At 36.1% G+C, this 25,661-nt stretch overlaps 1 protein-coding gene across 4 annotated transcripts in view; it reads left to right on the top strand.

Annotated features, from left to right (window-relative positions):
- PHKB (phosphorylase kinase regulatory subunit beta) overlaps positions 1 to 25,661 on the top strand; it is a 68,921-nt gene that overhangs the window by 1,305 nt on the left and 41,955 nt on the right. For 2 of the 4 annotated variants that reach the window (XM_079315843.1, XM_079315842.1), the window contains exons 2-10: positions 879 to 973; positions 6,916 to 7,005; positions 8,817 to 8,955; positions 9,571 to 9,670; positions 11,378 to 11,485; positions 13,404 to 13,484; positions 16,813 to 16,928; positions 21,692 to 21,755; positions 24,254 to 24,349. In XM_079315843.1, coding sequence (XP_079171969.1) covers positions 919 to 973; positions 6,916 to 7,005; positions 8,817 to 8,955; positions 9,571 to 9,670; positions 11,378 to 11,485; positions 13,404 to 13,484; positions 16,813 to 16,928; positions 21,692 to 21,755; positions 24,254 to 24,349 — 849 coding nt within the window. In that variant the 5' untranslated portion in view covers positions 879 to 918. The remainder of the gene's footprint in view (positions 1 to 878; positions 974 to 6,915; positions 7,006 to 8,816; positions 8,956 to 9,570; positions 9,671 to 11,377; positions 11,486 to 13,403; positions 13,485 to 16,812; positions 16,929 to 21,691; positions 21,756 to 24,253; positions 24,350 to 25,661) is intronic. The other 2 variants (XM_079315841.1, XM_079315840.1) reach the window with 1 other exon arrangement.

Raw genomic sequence — 25,661 nt, 5'->3', positions numbered from 1 at the left:
GTGGGCTTCTTGCAGTAATATATGGTAAACATGGAGTATAGACACGTGCATTAAATGCACCAGTGACTCATTTTTATAGCCTGCAGCAATGGATCATGTAAGACTCAATCCTGTAGGAGGTAATTTGTATCCTCATGTTTATGTGAATGAAATTATGAATTATTTTTTTTTCCAGTAAAACCAAATTTTATTCAGAAATGTTCATTTCCCTTCCTGAAGCAATAAAATACTGTTTCATTTGTTGCTGCTCTGATTAGGAGCAGATTCTAAACATAGTAGTTGGCGAGTCCAAAACCCCTGAAATTTTTGTTTTGGAAAAACTTGTCATCATAATTACAGACACGTTTTTCCTATTGTATATTCCAAAGAGGAGGATGTCCTACCTCAACTCAGATATTCAGTGACATAACTAATATATATGACTCCAAGAAAGATCCTGGTGCATATTTCACACGGGATGAAATCAGCACTATGCATAGGCAGAGTTTTAGCTCCTTATCTTTAATGTTACTTAACACATTAGTGTGCACTAGTTAAATCACTATTTTTTTTTCATCTTGAAATATATCAGATTGTATTCATCACCTTTCGGTGTTTGTAGCAAGTTTTCTATTGAATAACAAAGCTCGTGCCAAATATCCAAAAGATGGATATTTTGTAAACTGTGCCCTTTTACTCAGGTGGAGTAAAGTACTAAATTTTATGGAAGTCAAAGCAAAATAAAACCAAGAGGTCAGTGTAGAAGGAGGAAACATAACATGTAATGAAAGTTCGTGCTGTGCACTCTGTTGTGTTGATAACTCCACTAACATTGCTTTCACTTAATTTAATGCTGATTGCCTTTAACATTTACTAAACAGTTTTGAAAATTACTGTAGCTTAGCCTGAGACGTTTGTGATTAGCTGCACCAATTTGAAATGGCCAATTTGGATGATGACAGAGCCTCCTCTGCGCATGCTTTTTTAAAATTTGGTAAGTGTGCAGTTCTGTGTTTTGTTTTTGTTTGTGGCTATTTAATTAAACAAAAAATAATTGTGTGTTTTGTCACATGCAGTGTTCTGTGTTAGTAGACTTTTAGCACTGTACAGTAGAGCTTGAAAATTTGAACTCTTTCAGTAAAAATTTCTTAAAATGGTAATCTACTTAGATTGAAATCTACTGTCAAATCTTCCTGTTTTGTTTGTTTAGAGTGCCTGTCAGTATCCCTCAGTGCAACCATCTCTGAACCCAAATTTCTCATTTAAGATGACAGTCATGTGAATGATGCCTTAAGAATGCTGTTTGTAATTTACTCCTAAAAAACCCCAACGTGACTGGTTTAGAGATAAGTAAAATTTCCAGTCAGTTGCTGGTTACAGAGTTTGACATTTGGAAATTAAGTGGAAGCAAAGTAAAGCCCCCTGGCACAGTTTCTCCTCAGGTGCAACAGAAGCTAGAATATATGAAGTTGTCAAGACCGTTGCTGTGTGTTTTGAAGGGAGTTTGACTGGGATGAGATGTATCCATATGTGACACTGTGATTGGGGAAAGCTGGTGTTGTCCTTGTTGAAACACAGTAGTGCTACAAATGCTGGTGAGAGTGGCCAGGTAAGGGGACACAACTGGGTGTCTTGGACTCCCCTGCCCTGCCTGTGGCTTTTCAGTTTTGCCTCTCTGACCATCAAAAAAATGTGATGAGTTGACAGTGTTAAAAAAAAAAATCTACTCTTTCACAATTAATGTATAGCTATTTCACGTTTCTCTTGTTATGATGCAAAATAAACATTTTCAGTAGTTTTAACACCTATTGTTTTGAATTCTCAGAAGTGGCAATGCCTGCCTTGAATATCCTGAGTGGTTTCCTGCCTTGCTTGTAGCATTTATAAGGCTCGTGTGGTAGACTTTGACATTTTGGTTATGTGAAGCTCCTGTGTACTGGCACAATGTAGTTTCCGTTAAATATAATATACTGGACAAAGAACTACCTTCGGATAATTAGGAAATAGAGAAAGGACAAAATAAATGGGCATGTATTTTTTTCTTTTTTCTCTCTGGTGACTAGTGACAGGCCCTGAGGAAATGGTTGGAGCTGTGTCAGGGGAGGTTTAAGTTGGATATCAGGAAAAAAGTTCTTCACCCAGGGGGTGGTTGGGCACTACAACAGGTTCTCCAGGGCAGTGGGCACAGCACCAAGGCTGGCAGAGCTCAGGAGGAGTTTGGACAATGCTCTGAGGCACAGGGTGCCATTCTGGGCTTGTTCTGTGCAGGGCCAGGAGTTGGACCCTTGTGGGTCCCTTCCAACTCAGGATGTTCTATGATCCTGTGAAATACTAGTTGAATACTTGCATAGTGTAACACATGATTTGTCCTGATAAATGATATTTAAAGGCTTTGTCACTTCAATGCTATTTAAGTGAAACTATTACAAGATTTTAATAATTTTTACCCATTTGTTATTTTCACTCAACAAGGTAACAATTCATACCTTTTGCTTACTTCTACATTCAGGTAGAGGAATACTTTAATACCTTTTGTGTCTTCCTCTCCAAGCCCTTCTCCTGGTGTTTCCTTACCCTGTTTTGTAGAATAGCTCAGTCTGGAAGGGTTGTCAGGATGTCACCTACTCCAGCCTCCTGCTCAAAGCAAGATCATCTATGAGATCATAGTTTTGTCCTGTATGTAGTGATTAAAAATCCCCATGTGATATCATTTCTTAAACTTTGCTGCGAGTAGAAATAAAATCTTCTTTTGGTCCCAGTGACTTCTGTAATATGAAGCTGTCACTGCCCTTATTAGTGAAAGTTATAGTGATCAGAGATCCAGAGGTTGCCTCTCTCTCAAGTCTTTGTCACATCAAAGACTGTGGTCACTTTTCATTCTTATCAAATATACAAAGAAATCTTGTATTCTCAGCTTTTTTTTCTTTTGGCCTGGCCTGATTTAATTATGCAAACCAACATTTTCTTTTGTGCTTTTGACATGTGAAATGTTGGAAATAAAATTCTTGCCATGTTGCTTCCATTTGTTTAGGATTAACTTTGTGGAAGTGCTTGTTTATATTAATTCTGTACTTTGGAAAATCTGAATAAACCATCCTTATTGGAATATGCAAGTCTTTATCCATAGACTCGGTACAGAATTCCATTTTAATCCCTATTTTTCTTTAATATCCACAATTATTGCCATCTTCAAGGATGTGTGTGTCCAAAGCTTCCATGTATACACATTTGTAAGCTGAATTGCTCTAAAGCCATTTTGGCCATAGCTTCTGAATCCAAACATCTGGACAGTTCATATCTCTTCCCTGAAGAGCAGTTAATGCTAATCTCAGGTATAACTGGAAAAAAAAATGAGGTGGGTGGGAAAGTTCTTTCACATCAGGATAACATTTTCAGCCTCCCAGAGGTTGTATATACAGAGGATTGAAATTTCTTCCTGTTCTCTATTACTTTGAAAGGAAGCTCTATCAATAATTTTTAATAATTATTCAACTTGAAGAGTGGTGAAATAATACTACTCTGGGACTTGTAAATGGTAGGAAATGAAAGAGGACTGGTTTTCCATTAAATCAGTTTTTTCGGAATTTGAATATAGGGCATTTAGTCAATGCAGTGTCTGAAGACAAACAGGGATTTGATTGGACTTGGGATCAAGGCCTTGTGCTCTCTTATCAGACATTAATTATATTAACCCAGGAAATGACACTGATTTTCTATCAGTTTTTTGCTGATTTTGAAGTAGGTACTGCCTGCAGCAGTACACTTGTGGTGTAAGGAAATAATGGGCACACTTCATTCTTTGTGGAAGAAAAGCTGAACTCCCAAATACCCTATTTAAATGTTGGATGAGGTTGTTATACCTCTAGACAGAAGAAATAGTAAATCAACAAAATAGATTTTTATGTTCTTCCTGGCATACCTACTTATTTGCCTAAAATAAAACTCACACTGTATGGTTATAATAAAGTGAAAAACAGTATTTAAAATTAATGTCCTCATTCTGTTTCTTTTGAATGCTGCTGTACAAGACCTCCAGGGACCTATTTGCATATGTCACTCTATTATGTTCAGATTGCTGCAGTCTTGCTGTTGTCATCTCTTTAAAAAGTTTTGTTTTTTTTTTTTTTTTGTTTAGTTTGAAAACCTATTTTAAATATGTAATTGAAAATAGCTTTCTATGACAGGTTTTTATCTTGCTGAAATGAACTCAAATAGATTTTGGGTGAGACTGTAGACAGGCTTTTTTTTTTAGCCATCCTTAAAATAGCTTCCTCTGTGTTATGGGCTCTCTCCAAAAGCACAAGGAAGGAGCAGCTTCGTGTTTGTCCTGACTGTTCCTTGCTTTGATTAGGTTGGGATAGTAATGAAATGTAATTTACCACATGATTTCTCCAGGAGAATGCTGTAGACACTCAAGCAAAACATCAACTATATAGATGCTAATAAGGAATTAATGAAGAATATGTGGAAAACTTTGATTTAAACAAGTTCTGCCCCTTGTAGTAGGAGTAATTTTAGGGAATAATTCAAAAGCAAAGAAATTTGTTTTTGTCAGTTTTTCAAACTTTGAATTCGTTTAACCTTTCTGTTCCATCAGCAGTCTACTCTGTTTTACCATATTTCTATTAAAGTTTCAACATCTAGAATAATGTAATTTGTAGATGGTGGTGTTTTGACATTTTCATGGTCTCTATTCTGTTTAATCTTCTTTCTGCACAAAGTTGAAATCTTTGAATGCTCTGAAATAGAAAAATCTTGCTTGCTTGCTTTTTGTTCTTGATACCTTTGTTTTGTTTCTCTGTTGGCCACAGAGGGTCATAAATTGTCTGGTAAGTATTTAAATTAGAACAATTTTAGTTCAGGAACTTTTGACTTGTGTGTATGTGCCTTTGGATGCTCAGCTGTGTGTCCTGGTGTCACACTGGGGTTAGCAGCCTGCAGGGACATTCTGAACCTCTTTCACACACAAAGGATGGTGAATATTCATATGATATTCAGTTAGCTAATCTAAGAATTGGAATCATTATTTTGCCTTTGAAAATCTAGTAAGTAAATTTCTCATAAATTCAGTGTTTTTTATGCATTGACTTCCTGAAGATTTTTTCTTGTGTATATTCTGTCCTTTCACTACAACACTGTACAAAATTACAGTTGCTGCAGCTCACAGTATTGTGTGCTTTTGCAAGATAACTGAATTAATTGTATAACAGGATAAATTATGAATAATTTCATGGACAGGGATTCATGGGCTAAAAGAAGTAGAAAAACAAAATGGCTTTGAAAAATGGATTTAAATGGGTTCAGAATGTTCATTATTTATTTATTTATTCTAATGGAAGAGACACAGGTTTTGATATGTTACAAGTTTTTCTTTTCCACTACAGAACAGTTTCATTTCTTTTGTTTTTGTTTTTTTAGGCAGCTCAGATAAACTGGGCTCTCTGTGCTTTGCTTTCAGCCCTTTCCCACATGCAGGTGTTTATTTCTAGTTTAACTCTCCCAATGAGGAAAGGCTGAGGAGAAGCACAGATGGGTTGGGGAGCATCCCCAGGACATCCAAGCAGAGCAGGCACCCAGGGCTCTGCTTGGGGAGGGGCAGGGTTGGGTTTTTTCACTCCTGTGCTTGCAAAGCAAATGTAATGCTAACTTGGGGTAAGGTTTGCATTCTTGAATGGCTAGAAATTTTCTTGTCTTCCCACAGAAGGACTTAATTCATAAAGCTTCTGTCACCATTTCACACACATCCCTATTAGGTTGGAAAAGACCTCTGAGGTCGTCAAATCCAGCATTTGACAAACAGCATCTTGGCAACTGGGCAGGACACTGAGTGCCACATCCAGCTGTTTCTTGAACACTTTTCTTTTTCTTCCTTTTGTTTTCTTGATTTCATGGGGATGAGAATCCTGTTTATGGACAGTCTCGTGTCTGGTGCTTGGGCATGTGCTGGGATTACCAAAGAGGCACTGTGGAAAGGATCCCTCACTGTGTCCTGCCAGAACTGCTTGGCTGGCTGGGCTTCCCTGGCCCTGCATTCACTGAGCTTTTCCAAAGGGCAGCATGCAGTCCTGAAAGGGAAAATTCTCATTCTTCCCCTTAGCACATGGCTCTCGTGGAGACCATGCCATCCAGAACACTGAATAAAACCCAGGGGATTTGGGGAGGAGAGCAGGATGTTCCTCTGAAATTAGAAGTTGGAAATGGTTCAGCCCAGTAATTTTTAATAGGCTGCATGTTTCATCTCTCAGTAAAACATTGTTTTCAGGTGCAGATAGGGAAGGGGTCAATGCGTGGGACAGTGAGAATGAAAGATGGGGATATGATAGTATTGTATTACTCTGGAATTTGGGTAATTTGAGGGCTTTATCTGTTGAATAGCTTGTTTAAGCTTTAGTAGCTTGTGGGAGCAAGCCAGCCTTTATTTTCACATGATATTAGCTGGGCTGACTCTGGTGGATGCAAACAAGGTTGAGGTAGGTGAAACACTGATGGTATTGAACATCTTCACCATTTTGGAAGGCAGGTAGGGCAGTAATAATTGCATATGGTTTGATTTTGTCCCTCTTCTGTTTTCCTATGTATCTTCTGGAATTTTCTCTGTAATGTATTTAAGTTCTAAGATAATGTTCACAGAAAATTCTTAACATTTAATAGTTGTATTCAATAATTAACTCTACATTTATGTAGCATTTGCTGTAGTTCAGTATCTACAAGACACTGGAGATACAGGTGGAGATCTGGTTTGTGTAGACAGGTACTGTAGAAAAAACTCTCTAAGACTGTAGAGGTAACTTTCTTGTTTCAATTGAAATTCCATAAATCATGCTTTTGTATAATAAATATAAAGAAAAACCTTATCACAGTAAATTTTAGCAATATTGCAATTATGAAACTGATTCTGATCTTTATTTTGGTTTTCTTTTTTTCTTCTAATTTTAGGTTCAATTTATGAGCCACTTAAATGTATTAATCTTCCAAAGCCAGAGGGGGAAACTCTGTGGGATAAATTAAATAATTACTATAGAATTGGTAAGTTAATAATACTTGAACTAACCTGGATGTAAGTTAGAGTTGATATTTGCATGCTAAATATCAGTGCTACATTATTCCTAAATAAGGATTGTTCCCTAAACTTCTGCTGGAGTTTGGAAGGTGTAAAGGGGAGGGCTGAGTTACACTTGCTGAAAATCAAAGTATCTGTTGAAACTGCAGTTCAAGTGTAAGAATGAATTTAGAATTATTTTGGATTGATGGATATTTTAGGATTGTAGCATTGACCAGATACAGCTGAGGGAAAATTTAAATGGACAAAAGCTTTCTTATAGTGCTTTGAACAGTCTAGCAGGTGATGAATTAGAAGTTTTTTCTTGTTATTAATAGTGCCATAATATATTTTTGTGCTGAAATTTTATTTCTTAGCTAATTTCAAGTCAACTGTAATGTTTTTCATATGATGTTATTTTAAGACAAAACCATTAAAGCAACAATTTGTTTTGATTGCTTTGGGTTTTAGGATGTTTGTGTTCTAAGTCCTGCTTGTATTCTAAAATTAGGATTGTTTAATGGCTGTGAAATTGACAATTTTAAAGTTTAAATTTTAAAGTTTTACTCAGGCAAGGGTACAGAATAGTGAACTATTTCGCCATCATTCTAAAAATGTGGGATAGGACTCTCTTCATTCAAATGGCTTTTTGAAGTGAAATCTGAGTGGTACCTAGTCCATCAATAGGTGTATTGCTTTTTGTAGATGCATTGCTTTTTGCTTTCTTACAGAGGAGATGACTGTTCAATTGACTTTTTAATGCTTGGCAGCAACAAATCTGTGGTGGTGCTTGCTGTTTATTTCAGGCAATTATGCTGCTGCCACAGTAAAAATCTACTATTGAATTTATGCTTTATTTATAATAGTATAACATTTATAATAATATCATTTATATAATTTATAATACTCTATATTGACTTCTGGTAATATTTTATCAAAGCTTTTGTTATTGGGTATCAAGACATTGGATATAATGCAAAAAGCTGTAAAACCGTGTAATTTTAATTTAGAGTACTTAGTTTCTAAGTATTCTATGTAGGCAATAAAGAGGCCTTCTTAAAATTGATGCTTGATAACAATCTGTGGAAAAAACCTGCTTTTCTGTCTTATGCTGAAGAGATTATTGCTAGAAAGATCATGTTTGATGGCATTAAGCCCAGTTTCAATCTTGTAGCATTCTGGTTATTATATAACCTTAGGAAAAACAATTCCCAAAATGCAAAATATTGAAGTACAAAATGAATTAATGTAATATTTAATATTTTTTTCTAACTCAGTTTCAGCAACTCGAAAATTCTTTGCTTAGTCTATTTTCATATCAAGATACTGAGTTAAATAATTGTAGTTGTCCTTTGTCCTTACTTCCCTCTACTTTTATAAATAACTGATACAATCATCTGGTGTGAGTTAAAAATGTAATTTTTATGAATGAGGAGTTCTGGAGAGTTTAAGCATTTAGTTGATTGGGGGGTCAGTTCACATACTGTAGTCATTTTTTTCTTTTGTTTTCATAGAAAGGAAATTACTGGATTGTTTTGTAGAAATTCTGTACAAAGTGGATTGTGCTAGAACAGAGTAATAGGAATAGATTTGAATACTGCTGGATTTTTGTGTAAAAAGATCTAATTTATCTGAAAATCAATGTAACAACTTTTGTATTTGTTTCTCCTTACCTTTCTTTCCCTTGTTTTATCTTGTGCATGCTCCAACAAGTTTTTCACACCTTGCTGAAGATCTGTTTAGAAACTGGAAGAAATATAAATGTTATTAACAACCTTTTTATTTTTCCTTCTTCCAGTTAAATCAACATTGCTGCTCCATCAAAGCCCAACCACAGGTCTGTTCCCTACCAAGACTTTTGGGAATGACCAAAAGGCAAAAGTCCACGACAGCCTTTACTGTGCTGCCTGTGCCTGGGCATTGGCCCTTGCTTACAGGTGAATAACTTCTGCACTCATGTCTCTGCCAGTTATTCTGTTCCCTGGGAAAGTTTTAAAAGATGAAGCTTTATCAAAAATAGATTTTGTAAACCCACAGAGAATGGTGCATTTCCAAATCTCAGTAAAAATATTTATGAAGATGCTAGGTTAAAAATGTCATTCTACTCTTGGTAAGTAAATTGGTACCAGTGTTTGTTACAGTGAAATTAATGCTTGCTACTAAAAATAGAGGTTCTTCTGGCAAATTGTACTCATGAGATACTTTTAAATTTAGTAGGAGAGTTCAGGGCATTGGCAGGCTTATTGCTGGTACTAAGAATCATTTCCTTGCATGTTAACTGGGTGTTAAAATATCAGGAAGGTTTTTTTTTTTCAATTCTCAAATTTTGGAAGAGGAATGCTTGTGTATGTTGCCAGACAAAAATCCTTTTATTATTTTATTTTTTTAATGAGAGAGGATGACTAGGGCTGTAATATGTAGATATGAGTGAGGGCACCACTATGCAGCAGCATGAGTTAAATACTTAATATTCCAAAGCATTAATGTCTCCTTTTTTCTTGCCCCCACTAACGCATTTGCAATTTGTTTTACGAGTTATCTCTCTCACCCAGGCGCATTGATGATGACAAGGGAAGGACCCATGAGCTGGAGCATTCTGCCATAAAGTGCATGAGAGGAATTCTCTACTGCTACATGCGCCAGGCCGATAAGGTGAAACCGCGCTGCGGCCACAGCGCTCGCCGCCTTCCCAGGGATTAATGCAGCTGGGGAAGCAGATCCTAAACACACAGCTAATTCAGTGTCAGGCTGCCCCACAGCACAACAGCTGCTGCATTGTTTCAAGTTGCAGCATCTTTTTGGGGAGTAGAAGATGTGAGCATTTTGGGAAGGAAAGTGCAGGGTACACTTGAGACTTCTTTGTGTTCATTTAGTGGTTATTTGTTCCATTTAAATATTATACCATTAGCACTTGGGGGGGGTTTGATGTCTTTTTAGTGATTGAATTGAAAGATGTAAACTACTTTTTGTTAAGGCTGGAGAGTTTTCTTTGCACTGTTGTCTTGGTTGTCGTGTTTGCAGTTGTTCTCCTTATCAAGGTGATCATTTTGATTGTTTTACTTGGTTTCTTTAGCAGACATTTTCCAGCTGTATTTTACCTAATGACATAACTTCAGAAGGGCACACACTTCCAAAATGAGTAAGGAAACAGAGTAGTCTACTTATGTTGCAACACAGTTGATTTATTCAGCTCATAATTTTCTTGTGAATATACTCTGAATATTCAGACCTTCTTATTAAAATTTGGTGTGCTGCATAAATTTTGCTCAGTGGTTAGCAGTGGATCTAGAAGTAATTAAATACCTGTGTTCCATGTGGCTATTTGAAGTTTCACGTCACTGACTTTCAACTGTATTATTAGAAATAGTTTTCATGTAAGCCCAGAGCTTCCCTCACAGCTGAGCACACAAACTGAAATGGGAAGTCCACAGGTATGTGGCATCAGTAACAGTAATGATAAGCAAGTATTGTATTTCCAGTTGTATTTATGCTGACATATATTTTCTGTGGGGTTGGATTGTTTCTTAAGGGTCTCATATCTTTAAATAATATTGACCTAAATCGATCTTGTTACATTTGAGCTGTTGTTTTTCTCTTTGATCTGCAGTCATTTGTTTTGGGGATGAGGAGTGCCAGATAAGAATAATGAGCATTCATTTAATAGAGGTGTCCCACTGCTGGGACACTACTTGTCTGGTTTTGCTTTCTTTACTACAGGTGCTTTTCTCTTCCTACAGTGTAGTAATAAACATTTTCTGGTACCTAACAGACAAAAGTCAAGATGGACTTTATTCTGAGAGACTGTGTGTGGCCTCACGTAAAAGGAAGATATTTTTTAATAATATGAATTTTATGTGCCAAAGACATGAACTGAGCAAGTGCTGCTGCTTGTAGCAAAAAGATACTGTGTTCTATTGTCAGTGAACATGAGTCATGGCCTGAAGTATATTTAATGTATTTGTGGACTACACTCCACAATATAGTACTTGTTTACTTGTTCTGAGACACGTGCTGTGCTTTGTTGGTAGAGAAGAAAATCTTGTGAAGTGTTGAAAATAGTGTGAAATCTGGATCACGTACTGGCAATAATGGTTAGAAAATCTTAAGATTTGTTGAAGAGCAAAGCATGACTTGAAGAGTCATCTTGGTTTCATTTAATTGCCATCTGTAAAATAATTGTTCTGAAAAGACACTGTTGATGATAAGGTTTACATGGTGGTGAAATCAAGAAACTTTTTAGTTTGGTAATAATAGCAACAGTAATAATAATTTAAATGGAATATATGATGAATTTGTGGTTGCCAATCATACTGAAATGATTGCCTTTGCTTTTATGTTTTGCCTTTCATTCACCTTTAGGTTCAGAAGTTCAAACAAGACCCCAAACCATCTGCATGTCTGCATTCTGTGTTCAATGCACACACTGGGGATGAGGTCTTCTCCCATGAAGAGTATGGTCACCTTCAGGTAACACATCCATGTTGATGTAAATCCAAGTTTGGCTGATTTTTAAAATAATATTGTCTCCATTGTTCCATAATGCAACTGTCTCAGTTTGGTTAGATTTGTCTTAGTGTGCTGTGTGTGGTAAAACTGAGTTGCCTTTTGCATCTTCTGCTGAAAAATAGTGTTTTGGTATGTTTTGGTCAGAAGATACTGAAGTAACTGTGAGATTGTAGAGGTAGATGGCTGGTTGTTTACAAAGTTGCTTCTTTTTGAGACCAGCTTTTTGATGGCTGTCAATAAATAATCCTGGCAAAAAATGTTGTAGTCAGTAAAATGAAAATTCAGTGTAATCATATGGTGAATATTCCCAGTTTAATTTTCCATCATTTTGAGCAATTTTCATTCATTTAATGTACACTGAAAACAGGTGGGAATTGTTGTTCACTGCTTTGCATAGTGGTTCCTAGTCAGACTCATTGCATAACTGATTGTTTTATTGTGTCTCATTTTCCAGCATTTTAATCTTTACTCTTTTTATTTCCCCTTCTCTTTACTTTCAGACCCACCTTTGCTTTCATGACCTTGTTATTTTGCATTCCATAAGTCTGCACACACCTTTTAGCTCAGAAATTGCTAGTGAAATTATTCAGAACTGACACAGTAGGTTGATGATTATTTCATTTCATGGTGACAGTTTTACTTAAGTAGTTTGTACAGTAAATGTGTTGGATTCAGAAAATGTATGTTCTGGGGAAAATGCTTTATGGAGTTATCATAAGTTAGCATTTTGGACTATGTGAAATTTCCTGAGAAGGCACATGTTTTATTTATAGGAAGAGACAATTTGGGGACCTGGGGAGTACTGTATGACAATTTAAAGTCTGTTTTTTGTGGCACCTCAATCCTTCCCATAAACATGAATGCACATTCCCATCTGTCATCTGCATACCTCAAAAATTAGAGGGTTTTCAGCTCTGTGGAGACAAGAGTACAAAGTAACTGAGAGTGCTCAGCTGGGAAAAATTGAATATATTATGTAGCCCTTATTGCTATGCTTGGTGCTTTTCAGTTTGTATTGAGACACTGGAGTCAGTTGTCCTTAAGTATTTATGGATTTTTAGAATTTGGACCTAATTTTTAATCTGTTATGTTCCAGATAAAAAAACGCTTTTTTTTTTCTTTTTTTTTTTTTTTTGTTCTAGATGTTTCTTTAAATTTCATATAATGAGATTGTGGTTTTATACCTCATACTGTGATAAACTTAGTTTCTCTATTGATGTTATGCAAATTCTGAAGTATAGGAAAGTTCTGTAATAAAAACCAAACCAGCAGTTTCCTTTGATTCCTCAATGAGTTGACATCATGGCACTCATTTGTACAGCTGCTGAAGGTAATTACTGTTACCAATAAATGCTGTGTGTGGGTATACAAAAAAAATACAGTTTTTCACATATCTGATCATATCTGAATATTGTAATGCTTCTCCTGTCAGCTGATAATGCCAAAATTCCCACCAGAGCTGAGGTGATTTACTTTCTAGGTGTGCTGTGCCCTATTCAATATGCTGCCTGCCTTTCTGGTGACCTACTAGCTAGTGAGTTGTCATATTTACATGTTTACATATATGTAAACCTGAAAACAGCTCATGACCCAAGTCTTACCTGTGGGTAAGAGCAGTGTGCCCAAGGGATAACATTTTCCTAGGACAGTTTGAAATTAAAAAATCATAAAGCATCTGAAGTTGTAGAGGACAGTACTTGTTTGTGCCATCTTTTCCTATTGATTGTTTCTACATCATTAGATCCAGGATTTTTGAAGAAGCAGAAGTGTATTAGTGGGGCCATCTTTGTTAGTGAATTATACCACATTTATTTTGTTTATGTGACTACAATAAACGTAAAGTTAATTATGGTTTCCTTTCTGTGTTTAATTACTCCAGATCAATGCTCTGTCATTATTTCTCCTCTATTTGGTTGAGATGATCTCTTCGGGGCTGCAGATTATCTACAACACAGATGAGGTACAAACTGATTTCCTGTCCAATGCTTCAAATTGGTTGTGCTTTTTCTGGTTATTATTTCATTACCAATTGTAAAGTAATTGTTCTGAAAGTACACTGCAGGTATTCTATGCTTTGAGTGGAACTCAGGAAAAGTAATGGAATGAATGGGTAGTGAAAAAATAGATAAAAAAGTGTTAGATGTGCAAAGAGTAAATGTATGTGACATTGTAAGTTTTATAGTTCTCCTCTATTTCTGATGGCTACAATGTCAAGAATTAAAACGTCTCTTTGGACAATTAACTTCTGCTTACACTGTTCTCACTTTTCACATTATTTCAAACTCTCTCAGTATATCCTGTCCAATGAAAATTCAATATAATAAATAATGGGGTTAGTTATCAGGGAAGCTGCAGGGCTTTCTTCAAACACATATGAACCTATGGGTGTTAAGAAGTTTTGCTGTATCTTTAATTGAAAAATAAAAAAGAATTTTTTATGTATCATAGTAAGAGATGTTTGTAGAGAGTGTTAACTCTTCTGTAAATAAGATCATAATAGCCTTGGCTTGAGTACAAGTCATGTCAGGACAACCTGCTGGCCTGCTCTAAAATGAGCTTATGTTTTGAAATGGGAATGGAAAGCACAGATGGATATACTTTTTAAATTCTTTTTTACTCCAATTTTCTTAATCTGGATTTGTTTAAATTTACTCTGTTCTGGTTGATAGTTGCTGCTGTATTGCCTTAAAAAGCTTAAATGTGCTTCCAGTACTACTATTAGGAAAAAAGAGAGATTTTTCAGTAATAGTGAACTTGCATTATTTTTCTAAAACATATGTCTTCAGTAATCTATTTTTTATATAATTAGAGAACTAAATGCTGCACCTTGCCTTTCTTTCTTAGTTAGATCATATGATAGGTATATATTTCCTCTGAACTGCCTTTATATCTGTGAGGAGGCAAATGTATATAATTAAGTATTTAATTAGCTTGATATATAATTTATGTTATCCTCCAGATGTTTGCATTTAATTATAGATTCTGCAGAAGAAGTACATGTTTTTATACTCCACTCACTGGATATTCTCTACTTCCTTGCCAGGATGTCATTTTCCTTGCAACTGTCCCTTCTGAATCTCTGCACTGTGGAGATTCATACTCAGATTTTTTTACCAGAGACCTGGACATTCTGTAGGGCTCTGTGTGGCTTCAGCAATTGCCAGAATCCATTAACACCACATGATATCAAATGTCCAATGTTTCCTGTGTGTCTAGAGGATGTGGCAGTGGTGTGATGGTGGGGATGTGGCACTCTGCTGCCCAAACCTGCAGTCTGAGTCCCTCCCCAGTGCCCTTGGCAGGCTGGGTTCAGGCCCCTCTCCTTAGAGGGTGCAGGGTGCTGGGTGCAGGATGGGTTCAGGCTGCTGACAGATGCACATTTTTTGGCAAACTGGCTGTGGCAATGTTTGTGCACAGAGCTCTTGGCTTTAGAGGTAGTGCTGCCTCTCCGTGGCAGGCCTGGCAGCTGTCAGTGAGTTACCCTCTCCTTTCAGCTGGCAGTGGAAAAATTAATTGGATTGCATCTCTGCATCCCTAGCAAAGACAACAGTGTGTGACTGTGTGAGAGTATGAATGAGGGCACTTAGCCACACGTTACCCAGCACCATGAGTATTTGTAGGCATCCATGCTGGCTGTGTGCTCTTTATTGCACTTCATCTCCACATGCTCAACTTTGGATGAGTAAGTTTAACACACAACCCATCATTTCTCTATGTGCATAGCTTTGATCTGGTTTATAGCATTTACATGCCTGTGATATGAATAATTTGTTCTCTGGAGATTTTTGGTTTACAACAAGCTATTGATGGCTTTTTTATGTAAACCTGCTGTTTGGAAACCCTAGGTTAGTGTCATACAAAATATCTGTAATTTGACCAGTTTTTTTCCAAACACTCATCACTGGTGAAAAGAAATCAGTAGGTTATGTGTTTCTATGTGGTGTTATTTGCTTCTTCATATGAATTTCAGTTTTGATAGACATGGGAAGAAAACCACAATCTTAAATCCTTGTTGTCTGGCTTCCATTCAGATGAAGAAGTTTCATTTTATACAACCAAGTGCTAAATACAGGATGAATATAGTGGGCATAGCTGAAGAGTGGAGACAGGATTTCTTGAAAGTAGTAACTATGAAAAATCTAGGGTGCAGGATAAACTTGTACACCTCAGAGTGAACTTTAGCAGAGACATTCAATAAAGAGAGACAAGTGTGTCTAGAATTATGATATTGGTGGTAGACTGGTATTAGCTTAAAGAGTGTATCTGAAATAGTAACTTTTTTAAATTTAAAGAAAAATGGAGAAAAAAGACAAAACAAAGGTATACAGACAAATACCTTTCAGTAAAAGATTGGGGTTTTGTTACATAGCTCATTGAAATAAACCTCACTTGATAGTAGCAAAGTGGATCCTCTCTGTAGTTCCTCAGTGTGGTTGTGTTTATAGCCATTGCAATATTTTCTTTTCCACAGTCCCCTAGAATAATTTGGATGAGAGGGGATGAAATTCCTGCTTTGGAGATGAACCAGTGTAAATCTCACGTTTGTGGTAAAATTTTCTCTAAGCTCCAATCCATGGACTCTTTAAAGTGAACTATAAAACTTATGCTCATTTCATTTTTCTACAGTCAAGCAACTTCAAATGTCTCTTCCAACAGTGTAAATCAAGAAAAATTATCTGCCTAAATAAGTCCACAGTTATAGTTGAATGCACCTTAAATACCTTAAAATATCCTTAAGTACTTTGGTATTCAGTAGAAATGTGTTGGTCCAATAAGAGATTTTAATTATAATAAATTGGTTTAGAGTTTTATTTGTGTTTATAATGGAGTGTGTTTGAATTTGCATAAATATGTATTATTATTATCTGGAGCTTATTTAATAAAACTTTGGCATATCAATTCTCTTAAAATGAATTAAGAAAAGGCACCAAGATTTCTGTGTTCTAATTATGTTTTGGTTTCTGATGTTGTTAGGATAAATTTTGAAAAGATGAAAATACCACCTTTTTGGAGCTCTTCAAATATGTGTTTTGAATATGAAATAATTTTTATCCTTGCCTTTGTTGCAACTTTAGTGTAAATTCACATTGGTACCTCAGTTGGGTCAATTTTTAACATATTGTGATTAAGAGCTGATTTTAAAGAGAATATTTGAACTTGAGAACATCATTCTTGGGGTTCACACAGAAAAGGATAGAAAGAACAGCTACAAGGAATAGCAACTTTGTCTTTTGGAAAAAAACCAGAAAAGCTGTGCTTTTTCCTTCAGTCACTTTTCTTTCCTACAGGTGTCCTTTATCCAGAATCTTGTGTTTTGTGTGGAGAGAGCTTATCGTGTACCAGATTTTGGTGTCTGGGAAAGAGGCAGCAAATACAACAATGGCAGTCCAGAGCTGCACTCAAGGTAGGTGAGCAAATGTAGCTCTTTTAGCCAAAGCAAGTAAATGAATGAAAAAGAATTCATCATGGGATGAGCTAAAAATATTAATGCATGAAAATACTATTTGAACTAAATTAGGGCTCTCTAAAGACTGAGGGATGTATTTTGGGAAAATGTGAAGATAATTTCATCATGATGTGCATGATGAAATAACTACATGGATGCTTAGCTGTTTGAGTATTCAAATTCCAGTAATTATGTGCAGCTGCATGTATATAATTCTGAAACTTGTGTTCAGAACAGCTCAGGGTCTTGAAGTATGTGCAGTGGGATTAGAATAATTTTGAAAAAACTGGTTAGGAATGTCCTGCTTTAAAAAGGTGTATAATTGTAAGTTTACATTTTCTTATCTACAACATGGTGGGAAGAAGATGCTGCACACTGGACAGCAGCCTAGTGCCAAGCTCTTTTCCAGGTTCTTCAGATGCTGCAGGTTCTGAGCTCTGTCAGGGGCAGGATGCAATCCTGGCAGCATTTTATGCTGCAGTTGTCCTGCTCTACTCAGTGGAATCACTCATGTGCTCTCTGCCTTGAAGGATTGTATCTGTAATCTGACAACTTGATTTTTATTTTAAACTATTGTTTTCTTCACTTTTTGACTTAGGTTTTATTAATCATAAAAATCACTATAGCTTAGATATCTTAGGATTTTGAAAATGTTATTGATAATCCTAGTTATCAAGGGCTTGCAAAGAATACAAGTTTCTTCTAATTTTCAATATTGCCAGACTAAGCTATGTTGTCATTTGAGAATGAATTATTTTTCTTAGCCCACATGCAGGTATGTATATTTTAACCTATAAATTTAGCAACATGTCCTTGCAGCAAAACTCTTAATATAAGTGTTTTTTCAGGGCATTTGTAGAACCTTTTATCAATATGAGGACTAAAAAAAATATATATATATATATATTGTTATATAATCTGCTTTATGACTCTGCTGGTTTTCTTTTCTCCTACTGTGTCTGTAAAATTGTCAAATGCCAGACTGCATGACTACACAGAGAAACAAATGCTCCTTTCCACATCTCACCTTGTAGAAATGTGCAAAAGGAATGCTGAAACTCCCGTGTCTCCTGTTTGCAGCATTCTGGTTATTCAGTGTATGAATTTTCCCCAGGGAAACTGAGCATCTTTTAAACAGATGGAAATGGACATGTTGTTTTGTCTTAATCTAGACAGACATTTATAAGTTGTTTTTTCTAAGGGTAAAGTTTTTTGAGATGGACTGGGCCAATCTAACAGATCATTGAACTAGCATAAGGGGAAGCACAGAGCTTGGTCCTAATTTAAGGAGTAGACTTTGGTCATCAGAAACAAGTATTGCCCCTATTTATCATTCTTTGTGTACATGTGGATACTCTGCTTCACTACAGAAAGCTGGTAGGCAATTTCCCTGGTTCTCATAAATCAGGAAAAATGGAAGGGCAACATTCATCAAAAGAGATATTTAGATATTATTGAGGAAAGCCCTGGGTACACTGAAATATTCTTTATACTTTATGTTCCAATTGTCTCTACCAAAGAAAGATAAAACCCTTTTGTTTTAAATTGATGAAGCAATTATGAGTATCGGTCTACTCACAAATGATGTATGCGGGTCTTCTGTGATTATGGGATCCCAAAGTGGTCTCTTCAGTGTCTCCTGACCCTTAAAGCCTGTGATGGAAGTCTCCATACAGGTTCTGTGTGCTTTCAGAATGAGTAGGTAATTTTTGTGTTTTATTGAAAGAAGCTTTTCTTTCCAAGGGATATTATGCAATTGGAAGTCTGTGAATCATAGCTGTACATTATGGCCCGTGTTAAAAAGATGCAGTTATTTTAAGCTTTCACAGTCTCAGCATTCTCTCTTAGGTACAGCTCCAAACACTTCTGATAAATGATAAATAGCAGAACACTCGTGGAGCACGTCTTCTCTGATGTATGCAAATTGATGTCTTTTATTGGTTCAAAGGCTAAGGTTTGTACGCTTTTATTGTAGTGTGATCCCTTCCCATACGGCGAACTTCACAGAAATTAATTTGTCCTGTAGCCATTTGATCAGGCTGCTCTGCAGGCATCTGCTGAGTAGCTGTGCAAAGTGCCTCTGATACCTCCCTGTGCACTGGGAGAATTAGGAAATGGCCCAAGTGCAGCATCCTCATATTCCAAATCTGGGGCTGCAGAGCCTCTGTCCTGCTCTCCTCTGGAGTACATAGCACATTGCTCTAGTGCTGTCCTTCCTTCTTCATTTTTGGGTTATATGGTTGCAGAGTTATGAGTGATGTAGAAATTTTTTATTTGCTGATTTTTCGCATCCTCTGTGGTGCTTGATGTTCCAGTTGAAATGCACAGCATTTGGATGGAGGCAAGAAATTGAACAGGAGGAGGATTAAGGGTGGATATACTTGAAGATGTATTTTGATTTACATTTGCTAAAAATATGCAAATTTTAGTGTTTGCCCTCAGGTATTTTATTGAGGGGATGAATCCAACAATTAAAAAGTATGAGAATTATGAATGTTGCTTAAATATGTTTATTAAATCTCTTTTAGCAAGCTGGAAGTGGTTTCTCTAGGTTAGTCTCATCTTCCCCTGCCCTAAATATAGCTCAAGGTCAAATGTTACCCATGATATTATGGTTGCAAGGCTGCTCTTGATAATCCTTGCCACAATAAAATAACTGACAGCTCCAGTAAGGGCTGAGGATTGCACCTGGTGAGGCTCAGTGAGGACATTAAGAAGAAACCTTTTCATTTGAAGCACAGAGAAAGAAAGAACAGGTTGATCTAAACAGAATATCCTTGGAGTTTTGTGAGACTCTTCTAGTATAGGCTGTGGTTTACTTCAATTAGTCTTGGTTATTATACTGGGCTTCAAGTGAGGTTTTGTGTTGGACTAGATGAGTTCTGTAAGTCCCTTCTGACTTATGACAATGACTTAATGATCCTGTGAAATTTCCAGAGGAATATTTTGAGAGGGTTTGGGTGAGGTTTTGTTTTGTTTTGTTTACGTGTCCAAGTAAGCACCTTTTTCTCCAGGCAGATTCCACATGTCAATACAGTCTGTTCATAGTGGCTTAATGAGTGGAGGAAGGAATGCATTTATTAAAATACATTTTGCCATTGATTCATTCTGTTAAGACACTCCATTTCTTTGTTACTAAATTCTAGAATATGAGAAATGTGTTTTCTATACAAAGACACCTGCATGATGTTTATTACAGAACCTCTTTAGCAATTTGCCCAATAGGAAGGCATTAATCAGTAGGAATGAAATAAGTATGAAGTGTGATCACACTCCTGAAGTGGGCTGTGCTGTGTGATTGTTCACTCTTGTAAAGACACACTTGATGCAAAGGCTCTTCACAGACTTCATTTTTCTTTTAAAGTGACTTCCTCCTGTCTTTTACCCACAAAACCTTTGATAATCTAAATAATGGTGAAGGGAGTGATTGACAATATTGGGATGTTTATATAGTCACTGGCAAGTAATTGTAAGAGTAGTGTAGTCTCAGGGGCTTTAAATAATTAGAGGTAAAAGAATGCTGATGAATTACAGTAAATTATGAAATTAGTCTTATTGTAGAATAATGACTGAGTCTGCAAAATAGAGATGGTTTCAAGAAGCAATACATGTTTGCCTTGAATTTCTTTCAAGCAGTATCATCCTATTTTATAGACAGATTGAGTAGTTTTGTTATCTGAGTACCAACTGAACATTTATTCCATCTCTACCTTTTATCAGTAACGTTTTTCTCACTCTGAAAGTATATCATGTTGATATTAGGACTGTTACTTGAAAGGGAAATACAAGATTTTAACATGTGATACAGCTTCCAGTGTGCAGGATTTCTCTGATTTTTGTTTTCTGTATATGTAGTTTGATAATAATACTGAATTCCTCTGAAAAGTTCTGTTCTGAGTCATCATCCCAATTTATTTGATCAATGGTTAGGTGATAATTAGAGCAATTTTTTAGAACAATTGCCTTTTTTGGGTATTTGAAGCAATGCCAGAAAAATAATTACATTCCCAGCTCTTCTAAGTTCAGTTTATTTCTTCATCTCATTCTCCAGCTCTAAAAGCTTTCAGCATTAGGAGATACCAAACAGAAGCAGCTGCTCAGAGCAGGCTCTTGCTGTTGTTAAGGTGGTCAGCTTTCTCTTATTTTTAAATTATATAATTATTAGTGATTTTAATCCATAGTGTCAGAAAATGTGAGTGCTAACTTGAAGTCTTGATGCAATTTCTGGGTCCTGTTTTCTTTGTGATGAAGTGTAATAAAGATATGTCACTACATGGTTGACATCAGAAAATCCTTCTATTGTGAATTCAGATTGATAAGTTCTTTGATTGTATTGAAAGCTAGAAATCAGTCTTTTAAAGTTTAATACTTGAGAGCTGGTTTGAAAAATTGTGCTGAAGTAAATCCTCTGACTCTGAGCTGTTGGTGAGACCTCGAAACACATAATACCAGGTGTCTGATAGCAAGGTGAGAACAGAAGTTCTTTTGCCAGATGGTCTCTGACATTTGAAGACAAGTAAAAATGCTGAGTACTACTTCAGAGAAAAGAAAGAACAATTTACCACAAAACACCCAAAGTCTGCTGCATCATCATTTTATTAACACGAAGGTTAAGCATGAAATTCAAATCAAGAAAAGATCATGGCGCTGTCAAGTGTGTGAAGTTTTAGCCTGGGCTTGAATTGTGATACCTCTGAGTTTTTGTTTTGTTTTCTCCTCAGCTCCGTGGGACTGGCAAAAGCAGCTTTAGAAGCAATTAATGGTTTCAATCTCTTTGGAAATCAGGTAATAGAAGTTTGTTTTCAATAATGATTTACAAGGTGGATCAGAGGATATTTAGAAGTATCTAGCACAATTTGTTAGATTGCAGATTTAAAGTTAGTTTCGCAAGCTGATTGCTGCTGTTTCAGGTACAGAATTTATCTGACAAAATCATTAGTCCCCTTACTATCCAGAATCACTTGGAATTTTTCCTTAGAAAAATTCTAAAGTGATTGCAGCTTAGTCTGGAAAAGAATTTTGTTTCCAAAATGTTGGTTTTTTTCCTTCAGAACTATATCTGTTACTGATACTAGAATATACCTTCACCTTCAAGCATTGCCTTTCTTCTGTCTGCTTCCTTCATGTGGCTTTTGATCAAGACTTTAAACAAGCTGCTTTTATATAATCCCATTTTTTTACCCATTTTTAATTTCAGTGTGTTGCACAGCCATAAGATCTTTTCTCATCCTTTCATGTGGCTTGGATCAATTAGGAAAGCAAGTATTTTCTGAGACTTTTATATGTGTTGTGTATTCCCCTTCCAAGTGCATCCTTCTTTTTGGTGCTATACATACAGTAGTCTGTTGCTAAAATAAAAGAATACCCTTCCAAATTATTGGTTTAGAAAAATGTATGTATGGAAGAGAGAAGCCATACATTTTAAAGGCTGATGTCAAGTGTTCAGAACTAGGAGGTAATAAGGATCTTCCATAATGATCAGCCACTCTACATGCAGTTATTCTTTCAGAAATGACATTTATCTATGATCTTTACCTGCCCAACAGTTTCAAGCACCAGTAAATGTGGTTGTTGAGGGGTTTTTTTTTCAATTTTTTTTGCTGAGTTCTGAAATGGATGAATAAATTGCCAAAGCAAGACCAGTTTAAATGCTGAGAGTTTATTTCCAAGATCTGTAGCTGGCATTAACAGAACCCATTTTGACCTTCAGTCTGTGCAGAGTTTGCCTTTGTTCTTAGCTCCAGCTGTGTTCTAGTGGCTTTGAGAAATCCCCTTGAGCCCCTCAAGAGACTTGTGTGCACCTGCAGCTGCACAGGTACAACCTGCAGAAATCACTGCTGGGGCACCACTGCTCAGAGGAACATGTTCAAGGCTGACCTGAGCAGACTTGTTTGTGTATGAGCTGCATGCCCTCTATTAGATTGGGCAAAAACAATTTTAATTTTTATTTTTCATAGATGAAGTCTCTCTTAAGTTGTTCTTACTCCAGAAATTTGCAGTCTTTAGGGAAGTGCAAACCAGTTCATTTGTCAGACAAGGTGCTTGTGGGTTTATGAAATGCAAATGAGCCTGCTCCTGAATCCCCAGAGAATCCTTCCCTGCAGCACAGACTTTGGAACTGCACGTGTAGGCAGGTTGTGTTCAGAGTCTGTAGATGAGTTTAGAGGTTTGGGAATAATCAGAATCTGGATTAAGAAGAAAGTTAACAAATCATCAAAGCCAATGTGATTATTTGTGTGCATTCTTATTGGAGCACTAGTCACTGTGTATCTTGCTAGAATGACTAAGAAAACAGATCATTTTCCATGAGGCCAGTGGAAAAAAATGTTTAGGGTTATGTTTGCCCTAGTAAAGCAAAAGCTGAGTATTTTATGATAATTATATGTAATTAGAGTGCAGTTAAAGAGTAAGTAAGAATACAACCCTTTGGAAAGGCATCTCAGTGCATGGTAGTACTGGGACACAAAGAAGGGTGGGGAAGTATTTATGTAGAAACTTCACTGGAAATTGAAGTTTTTAATAATTAGAATGGTGGGCTCTGGAACAATCTTCCTAGGAAAGTAGTATACCAAAGAAACTGACTTCTGTTTAGGAGAAATTTGGCAGATTCATGAAAATTTCTGGGATTTATGACCATAGTGGAATGAATTTACATTGACTGTGTCTTCCAGTGGGGGAGTGATCCCAAGAGTCATTATCAGTTGCAGCATATATGAAGATACCTGTTCATTAACAAACCTGAATTTACAAGAAGCTGCCTACTGGTAATAGTTCTGAATGCTGTTGGTTCTGTGTAAACTCTGTCTCAGCCAGGAGAATTTTTTTTACTGTTTTAGGAAGCATCAAGAAGTTGACAGAGTGTAAAATTACTAATTTTCTTAGACTTTGCTAAGCAGTAGATATTGATAATGGAGACCATACAATAACAAAAGCAGACTCTTCCTATTTGCTATGAAAATCCTTTTCCAAAGCAGTACCTGTGCTGAATATCTGATTGTTTGTGTTCTGACTTGTAATGAAATACTCAGCATCACTGTTTAGAACATTTCCTGCATTCACTGGGAAGAACAACTACTTTTTTTTGTTTGTCCTTAATACAGGACTCATTTTTCAGGAATTAATAAGAGAGTTAATAGCTTGAATGAATCATATAATTACCAATCAGTAAAATTTTCAGCTACCAAGCAATGACAACCTAAATTAAGCACAAAAACAGTGAGTTTCAGCAGAATGCCCCAACCTTCTTCCCTTTGCCTTAAACAAATGCACTGTTGTGTTCACAGGGCTGCTCCTGGTCTGTCATATTTGTGGATTTTGATGCCCATAACAGGAACAGACAGACCCTGTGCTCGTTGCTGCCCCGGGAGTCAAGGTCTCACGTAAGTCATTAAAAGAAATTTACTTCAAAAGACTGTGGAGGAAACAAGGGGATATGAATTCTTAGTTGTATAATGGACCTTCTGATCTGCTTGATAAAGGTGCAATTTGCTGGGAAGGTGTTAAAATTTTTTCTTTTTAAGTGTCACTGTGATGTAGTTGTTTTTCTGAACTGGAGTTACAATGGCTCTCTTTATTTTTTTTAAGACTTAGATTAAAATGGTAACCTCTTGGTAGCTTTCTAGGCAATTTTAAAATAAAATTTGAAGTAAGATTTGCAGCCTTGGGGATTTGTTTTTCTTTTGGCCTAGTTTCCACTATACACTGTGTCTGCACTTTTACAACCCTTTGTTTTAGCTTTAATTCTTTCTTTTGTCTAGAAAAAAGGCCTTTAAGGTTGGCTTATCATAAATTGCTGAATTTGAACAATTTCTTGTTATAAGCTACTGTTACAAATGTATTTCCCTAGTGAGTAAATCTAAGTGACATAAGTATAGATTAGTTAAAAAAACCATCTATTTCAGTGCTAGCATCAAAAGTAAATTTGGTGTTGGAGAATTAGTAATTTAAAATGAGTGATAATAGTGTTCTGCTTTTTTATTCATTCTGGACTATAATAGCAGTTTTGTTCATGAAACAGGCTATTAATCTTAAACATTAATAGTTTACTTATTGTGTAGAAGAATTATAGCAGAGTTGTAGTGCTGGATAATTAAAATAAAAGGCACTGTCAGCTACTTTTTTAATAGTCAAATGGTCTTTTTGAACTCTTGCTATTTGTTATTTGCTGGAGACTTGAAATATTTCAACAGAGCTGATTTTATAACTTATCCCATAGAAATCTTTGTGTTCTTTTCTACCTTTTATGTGTTCATGTCAGACATATTGGCAGAAATTTTAAATAGTTGAGTATCTTGACTATATCAGCAGAAAAGGATACTTTTTTGTGTGTTTCTGAAAGCTTACCTGTAGAGGTGATGTGCTAGTTAGTAATTTTTCTTGTATTTTTAATTCATAAGCGATCCACATGGTTCCTGAGAAGGTTGCTCATATTTTTTCCTGGAATTATTCTCTTATCTTCTTAATCATAAAAGAGATAGGCATGTTTGTTCCAGCACCCTAAGAATATTTCTGAAATAGCCACTCAGAAATTATTTAATCATAGGTACTTCTCAGCATTTCATCTTTATGAAATATTTGTGCTTCTGTTTGAGTACATGACACTCAAATGTTTGTGTTTCCTCCAGGAATGATCTGGAGAATGTATTTTAAAAATAAACAAACAAAAATCTCAAACCACTAAGTTTTATAATG

This window comes from Erithacus rubecula (genome assembly GCF_903797595.1).
Source record: "Erithacus rubecula genome assembly, chromosome: 12".
NCBI lineage: Eukaryota > Metazoa > Chordata > Aves > Passeriformes > Muscicapidae > Erithacus > Erithacus rubecula.
This window is presented reverse-complemented; position numbering and strand designations above follow the sequence as displayed.